The 8,468-nt window shown below is 33.6% G+C and overlaps 1 protein-coding gene across 1 annotated transcript; it reads left to right on the plus strand.

Moving 5' to 3' along the window:
* Nucleotides 1-7,553: 7,553 nt before the first annotated feature.
* Nucleotides 7,554-7,811, plus strand: P174DRAFT_445180 (uncharacterized protein; the record flags this gene model as incomplete). Its single annotated transcript, XM_024828273.1, has 1 exon — nt 7,554-7,811. A coding segment is annotated over exon 1 (156 nt), but the record flags the coding sequence as incomplete, so codon positions are not given.
* Nucleotides 7,812-8,468: the final 657 nt, after the last annotated feature.

Genomic DNA, 8,468 nt, shown 5'->3' on the forward strand with positions numbered 1-8,468 from the left:
CTAATTAATATCATCATCACTCTATATATCTTCCTGAAAGACTTTTAGTTTAAACTAAGGAGCTAGAATAGTTGCAATAGCATAGATATATCCTTGTGCATAGTATATCTTACTATAATACTGACATAGCTTATTAATAGCCTTAGATAAGGCATGCTGTAGTTCCCTCTTCTAAGTTATGTGCTTTGATTCTAGTCATCATTGAGCATCCTCTAAATGCTGAAATAAGGAGTTATAGATATTAAAGGCCTTATGGACTGTAGGTCCATTAAACTCTAATAAGGCAAGAGTAAAAGTAAAGAAAGGGTGAGTTAGCTAAAGTAGGTATTTAATCCACCACCACTCTGCATAAGAAGGAAGAAGATATATAATGTCTTCCTTCTCCTACTTTTCTGAAAACTTAGCTAGAGCAGAGTGAAGCTTAATAGCTTATTATAATATTAGATATATTAAGTTCCATCAAGTTTTGCAGTCCTGTTAAAGTCTAAGTAATCTAGGATTAGAAGGTAGGCAGTAAAAGGTTTCACATTAGGTAGGGCTTGCATTAATAAACTAAGCAAATTTTCAAATCTAGTAAGAGATACTATTAGTAAAGAATCTAACTTAAGTTAGATTTATATACCTTCTTAAGTGTACCTGCAAATCCCTCTAAATAGATATATTAGTTACTTACATCCCAGATTATCTTAATCTTATTATTTATAGCTTTAACCTTAAGGAAAGTAAAGAGTTCCTTTACAGTAAGTTACAGGACATAGGCAAGACAGGGAATATAAACCTATAAGTTAATAACATCAGTAATAGCTAAATCCTGGAGTATCTCTATAATCTAAGGAGATTAAAGATCCTTTTAAAGCTTATAAGTAATAGCATCCATTATTATTAAATTATTTACAGTATTATCTGTTGTAACTGCTATAATATAATGCTAAAGCTAGACTGATTTAAGCACTAATACTACCTTCTGTACAAGGTTATCACCTGTATAATGAATATTTATTAGCTTAAACCCTAGAAGTACCTTATAATACTTCTAATCTAAGCTAAGAAAGTACCTAGTAATTATAAGAAAGGAGTTTTATAATAAACTAGTCCATGTATTAACTATAAGAGAGATCTTGGACTAGGGAGGGATTAAGGACAGGGTCTTAGCTTAAGTTTTAGATAACTGCTTAAGTAAACAGCTCTTAATTAAATACTAATTTAGTAAATTAAGAGTACATGCCCCAGCAGCTATTATAAGTAATCTATAAAATTAAGGGTGTTTAACTATTTAAAATAGGAGGTGAGCCGCAAGAATAAACTAAAGGATTTAATTCTTAAAGTTCTTAGGTGTATAAGATATTACAGGCTAGTTAGTTAGTAATAGGAATCTAACTTAAGTTAGAATAATACTTACTTAGTTTTTCAGGAGACTGCTGAGCTTCTGTTAGGAAGAAGGTGTTTTCTTAATCACTGGGTAGTAGGCTTTAATATACTATATTATTATTATAACACCATTGCCATAATAAGGGTGGAGGAGAAGACAACCATAATATTTATATCAGACCTTAGGTTTCCCATTAGGAAAGGATGCACCTTTATCAAAGTCTGTCCATGCCAGAGATATCCAAGCTCTCCCCTAGCTTACCTTTTACCTCTGAGATTGCATACCCTTAGCCCCTGTTATTTCCTGCTACTATAGCTAGAATGCAGGTTCACAGTCCTTGCTAAATAATATAATCTTATTCTTTCTATTTTAATTGTGGATTTGGAGGTTAGGGTGAGGGGCTGTCTATATAATACTTATTCATAGGGTATCATCTAACTATAATAAAGAAAAGGCAGATATAGATGGACCTAGAGTGTATTAAGGTGTATAACTACCAATGGTAGATAATAGGCCAGTAGTAGATAGAGGAGAATTAACTAATATTAAATCTATAGAGAATAAAGACTAAGATATCTTATTAAAATAGATTTAAGATACCTCTACTCACTGCTCCTAAGTTAAATAGTTACTAAGCTTAAATAACCTTTTTCATTATAAAAGTAAATATAATACTCTTTAGGTCTGCTTTATTATCATAGAAAGAAAGTAATTTAGTTACTATGGAAATTATAATCTAACTTAAGTTAGATTATATTACACTCCAAATTCCAGCTCTCTATTATTGCGCTAACTAGTAACATTTTTCTAGGTAAACCTTATTATACTACTAAGTCAAACTCCTTGCGCCAGTAGATATAAGGAATCTAACCAGAGTTAGATTCTATTTATATTCCAAATTCCAGCTCTCCATAAATGCACTAGCTAATAACAGAATTCCAGGCTCTTATAGTTATGCTAACTAGTAATATCTTTCCAGGCAAACCTTATTACACTACTAAGTTAACCTCCTTGCGCCAGCAGGTATAAGGAATCTAACCAGAGTTAGATTTTTATCTCTTCTTACCACCACCACCACCACCACCACTATTGTCATTCCTTAGTCTCTTATATGTAGCATCTATATCACAATCACTATCCTCACTATCCTCACTCTCCTGACTCTCCTTATCTGTATCTTCTCTAGACATAGTCACAGCTACAGGAGTCACTGCAGGAGATAATATAGAAGTTACTCTTAGAGTTAGTGCAGTAGATATCTGGGCTGTAGCACCCTGGGGAGCACTAGTAATCTTTAGTAACTATTTCTAAAAGTTCTATAAAAGCTTCTAATTCCCCTTATTAGGCATAAGGGTATTAGTACTTTTTAGAAGAGCCTTAATAAATCCAGGGCAGTGCTCAATCTCCCTGTTCTAATGGTTTTCAATATTTATTTAGAAGACTGATAAATCCTTATTTTAATCATTAAGGTTTAGGGTCCAGCTATAAGCATCTATTATCAGGGTATATTCATGTAAATAGTCCATGCACATTCTCCATTCATTCTGTAGATAGTTAGAATCTAATCTAACTTAAGTTAGACATTACATACCTCATTAAGAATCAATGATTTAGTACTTTTAGAATAAGTAGTTTATGAAGGGAACCCTTTATTAAGTGTATCTAATATAATTCTCTTTAGATTATAGTATATAAAAATAGCACTAAGCACATTTACCTCTACGCTAAAACTCTGCTTTAATAACTTATTATTTAAAACACATACCTAGCAGATCATTAGGTTTTGGTTCTAATTAACTTAGGCAGATAGATGTCCTTATACAGTCCAGTTCACCAGGTCATTTTCCTAAAGCTATTAGTTAGCAGGTAGGTAAATCTAGCTAAAGTTATATTATATACCAGCCTTATAAGGTTATTATAAATAGCTATCTTCCCAGCTAGAGCTAGGCCAGCATACTTAATAGTAATCTTAATTATTTTTGCCCAGTGTCTATACTTAAACTAAGCTAAGTATAAGATCCAATCTGGTAATGCCTCTGTATTTATTTTCTTATTTAGCAGGGTATTCAGCTATAATTAGTTAGTTTAAATCTAACTTAAGTTAGATTCCTTACTTATAGCTTTTACTAGCTCACTATCTTTCCACAGCAGCTTATCTCAGACTTAGTCCTAAATTTCATGAACTAAGGAGTTAGCAATCTTAAATATATCTGCACTGCTATTAAAGCCACAGACCCCTCCTGGAGTAAGAGTAGATTTCTCTAAGATTACTTCTTAGACCTCCTTAGTCTAGTTAAAGTATTACAGGGCCTTCTTAGCTGCCTTAGGATACTTCTACTTAGGGTTAAACCAGTATGTTATGTGCTTAAGAACTTTCATAGTTAGCTCTAAAATATTACTAGCAATCATGCTCTATAACTACTATGATGGGCACTTCAGATCCAGATAGTTCTACAGATTCTTAAAGAGCTGGTAGAATTCCACATCTAAGAGCTCTTTAAAAAAGTTAGGTCTCTAGGTCTTGTATGTCACACCACTCTTCTAGAAGGGAGTTATTAAAGGAAGACTTAAGGTTCTATTAGTGTATGCATTAGGAAGACTAAGCAGGTTCTAATTAAGTATGCTATTAGTGTAGTCATCACTAGTAGGGAAAAATAATAGATAAAGAATACTATGCTCCCTTAATATAGGGAGTAGTATTAGTATAGCCTAGTCTGCCCCTGAAACTTTTAATAACAGGTCTCCAAAGATTATTGCCTCAAAGTCAAAAAACTCATCTAAATACTCAAACTAAATCTAACTCAAGTTAGATTTCTATATTAAATATAGTATTAGATCACATACCTAATCAAGCTTGGATAAGGTAATTTTATTAGTAGTAGTGAAGTAGAAATAGAGAGCCCTATATAGAGTAGAGTAGTACTGCTTAAAATATTTCTTAAACTCAGCATACTTTAGGATGGGCAGAATATAATTAACCTATAAGAGATTAATCCCCAGCATTTATATAAGCTATTCTTTAAGATAAGTAGATGAGAGAAGACTTTTTTAGTCTACAAGGGACTTACCCTTAAATACCTTAAGCATTCTAACTAGAAACACTCCATTAGAATTAGGATTGTTAACCTCCCACTAGTTACTCCATAGGACTATCTATATTTCCATATTAAATGCATTACTACAGTAGACATCAACCGCCCAAAGGTAATCCTATATATATATATCAGTAGTTGAAAATCTAACCTAGGTTAGATTTCACTTACTTAATCCATGGGTATTATTATAGCAGGAGGTGGGGTGCCATCATTAGTAGCAGGTGCTGGTGGTTTAGCAGCTATAGCTACTTAGTCTAATAACAGAGATTCAAGTGCAGCCTTTCAATACTAGCTAGCATCAAGGATCATATAAGGAATTTTATCTAGCCAATCAAAAATAATAACATCTCTGGCAGGAGAGGGGTTAACTATAGAATTCTTAGTTATTTCCTAGAGTATCTATATACTCCACTTCTTCACTTACTTTCCTTTATATGATGGGATAGGACTTAAATTTACAGTTGAGTACTAAGCAACCAGATGCTTAAGGAGTTAATCAAAGTCTGTCTAGCTTATATATACCTTTATACAGGTCTCTATGTTAAGCTAGCAAACTCCTAAGGCCATGCTCTGGTGGAGATTTTCTAAGTAGGCAGCATTAAGTTCTTAGTTCTTCTCATTAGGTCATGTAGGGTTTAGGAGGCAGACATTAATAATTAGCGTCCCCAGCAAGGCATCTCTGATCTTGTGGGATAATTGATTATTAACCACTGACATGACAGTATCAAGGTTTTTCTTCTTAGACTTACCAGATCTAGGCATCATGGAATCTAACTCAAGTTAGATTATAGCTAGATATAGTTAAAGAAATGAGGGAACACTGTACACTATCTAGGAGATCAAATCTAACCTAAGTTAGATTTAATTAAATTAATTAAGGCTAATCATAGTGTTCTGTGCACACAGAAAAAGGGAAGACGGTGAGGCTCTGTACATAATAGGAGGTGTCTATACATAAAGTAGGTGGTTTGTGCAGCAAACAGGTGGTCTATACATAAATAAAAATAAATAAGAAGAAGAGTTTGATCAAGTATAAAGAATTATAAGATATTATTATATGTACATGCTTGCCTATTATTCTATAACTACAGCTTATTCAAGGCTTGAAGTGAATAATTTATGGGTAGTGGTGTGTTCTTTATTTAACTTAGAGTCTTTAAGTTCAAGAAATATATACTTGATATTCACTATAAAGAACCAGTGAGTCTAATGTATTCATTATAGATAAGGTTCCCCTCTGGAAACCTGCATAAAAATCTAACTTAGGTTAGACTTCTATACCTTATATATATTATACTACTTCATTGATGCTTTATAATAGAGGTTTAGCTCAATCAATATAATACTCATTTGTATGTTTATGTTTATTAAATATTAGTATGGTTTTACACGTTGAATATTGCTTGGTGGGTTCGCGGGCCCAACCCAGCCCATACTAACTGGATTTAGTAGGCGGAGAATAACATCATTGGCAGAATAGAACCCAGCAGGTTCTAGATAGTCAACCCGCCGGGTTATGGGCTGGGTTTAGGCCCTAGAAATCTACAACCCAAACCCGCCGGGTTGGGTTCAAAAGATGGCATAACCCGGCCCAACCCGCGAAAATAACAACCCTATGATTAGGACTGGTTATTACATTGATTAGTATGATAGCTGCCTGTACCTAGTTTCCTTCTTCTCTAGCAATTCCACTTCATACCTTCGTGGCCTATTGGGACGGCTAGAGTAAAGCCTCAGACTGAGATATTCTAGCCTGTGACACTTTCTTATAATTTCTTTAAGCCCTTTAAAAGTAAGCCTATAAGTATTACTAATTACTAAAGCTATTTAAGTAGTAGAGTAAGAAGTAGATTAATAAACTTATATAAATATAATAAAGCTATATAGTATTACTTAATCTAATAAAACTAATTAATTAGATAATAAAAATAGTAAAGAAGTCAAGAAAGATGTCATGGGCTGCCCCCATGACACACACCGCCTTATGTACGCGGCTGTGTGATCACCTGACTAGCAACTGGCATCCAGCCTGGACACCACCAACTAATTAATCACATGATTAGGACTGGTTATTATATTAATTAGTATAATAGCTACCTATATCTAGTTTCCTTCCTTCTCTAGCAATTCCACTTCATACCTTCGTGGCCTATTAAGATAGCTAGGGTAAAGCCTTAGACTAAGATATTCTAGCCTGTGATAGTTAGAATTGCTTACCTGCCTGCTAGTAGTAATAATAGCTAATAAAGCTATTATAAATCCTTAGAGAGAATTTTCACTACCCCTAATCAGACCTAACCCCCTAAAAATTTTATAAGATATCTAACTAATCCACCCTCCTCCTACTTATATAGTAACTCTAGTAAGAACTCCAGAACTAGCATACTAAGATCTAGACCTTATATACAGATCTAAATGCCTCCTAAGCTAATATCTAGCTACTCTAGACCTAGCTCTTATCTATATTAAGATCCTGCCTACTAGACCCTCCCTATTTTAATGGTAAACTATATACTCTATATATCTAGCTCCTATCTATCTAAGTAAAACTCTAATTAGATAAGCTCATAGGAGCTGATGCTTTTAATTATATATAGGATTAACTAGAATAGCTATAATAGGCTTTAGTCCTTCACCTACACTAATCTACAGAAGAAACCTAGTTATAGGATGTAGAAGTCATCTTCTTATTCTTCTAGTATCTTTACTATAATCCTAGAGAATACTAAGAAGCTATACAGCACTTTACTACTATATAATAATAGGAAGATAAGTCCCTTATTACCTTTCTTACCTACTTTAAGTGCCTTATATATAAGGCTAGAGCAACTATATAGCTAGATAGTTTATACTTATCTACCTTATATAGAGGGCTTCGCCCCTCCCTTTGCCAGACCCTTAAAGATATAAATAACACCCTCTTTAGCCTCTTATATAATGAATATATAGAGCTTGTCTAGCTTATTAATTAATATACCTGTTGTGCCTAGCCTATTAAGAACCCTGCTATGAAACCAGCACCTAGCCAGACTCACTATACCAACCTAATGGATACAGACCCTATTTAGATCTCTTATACACATGTTATTAAACCTATCCTGTATATACCATCCACTTCTTCTACTCAATCATCTGCTATTAAACACCATTCTTACTAACTAGAACATGACCTCTGCCTGTACTGTGGTTCTAATAACCATTAGATTAAGGAATGCAATCAGCACTCATGTTGCTCTAGCTCACCTACTACATCCCAGCCTGGTTCACCTACACCTGCCCCTGCTAAGCCCCATACTAAGACAACAGCCCAAAGTTCTGCTATGGACGCCCTCTTTAGTTAACAGCCCCCAGAGGTGGCCTTAAAGGAGGGGGGTATTGTCATGGGCTGCCCCCATGACATACACCACCTTATATACACAGCTATGTGATCACCTGACTAGCAACTGGCGTCCAGCCTGGACACCACCAACTGATCAATCATGTGATTAGGACTGGTTATTACATTAATTAGTATGATAGCCACCTGTACCTAGTTTCCTTCCTTCTCTAGTAATTCCACTTCATACCTTCATGGCCTATTGAGACAGCTAGGGTAAAGCCTCAGACTGAGATATTCTAGCCTGTGACAAAAGAACTTGAGAATTAGTATTATAGAGATATATTTCTATTATAGTATTATAGTAAACTAGCTAATAAAGTATATAAATATATAAAGAATAGAGGAGTATTTTAGTTATATATTAAAATATTAGAAGTTATAGATAAGAATATTAAATAATAGATATTATTTACTAGTATGTATATAAATTATCTTTAGTATAGAAAGAGAAAGAGAGCTATATATAATTTTTATACTAAGAAATCTTTATACTAATAGAGTAATGATAATATATAAATATATATATTTTTTAATTTTCCTTACCTTCTTCTTTTACCTCTCTTTAACTTATACAGTTTCTTTTTTAAATAAGATAAGCTTTATACTCTTACTAATAATAGTCTAG

The sequence above is a fragment of the Aspergillus novofumigatus genome, assembly GCF_002847465.1.
Source record: "Aspergillus novofumigatus IBT 16806 chromosome Unknown P174scaffold_8, whole genome shotgun sequence".
Taxonomy (NCBI): Eukaryota; Fungi; Ascomycota; class Eurotiomycetes; order Eurotiales; family Aspergillaceae; genus Aspergillus; species Aspergillus novofumigatus.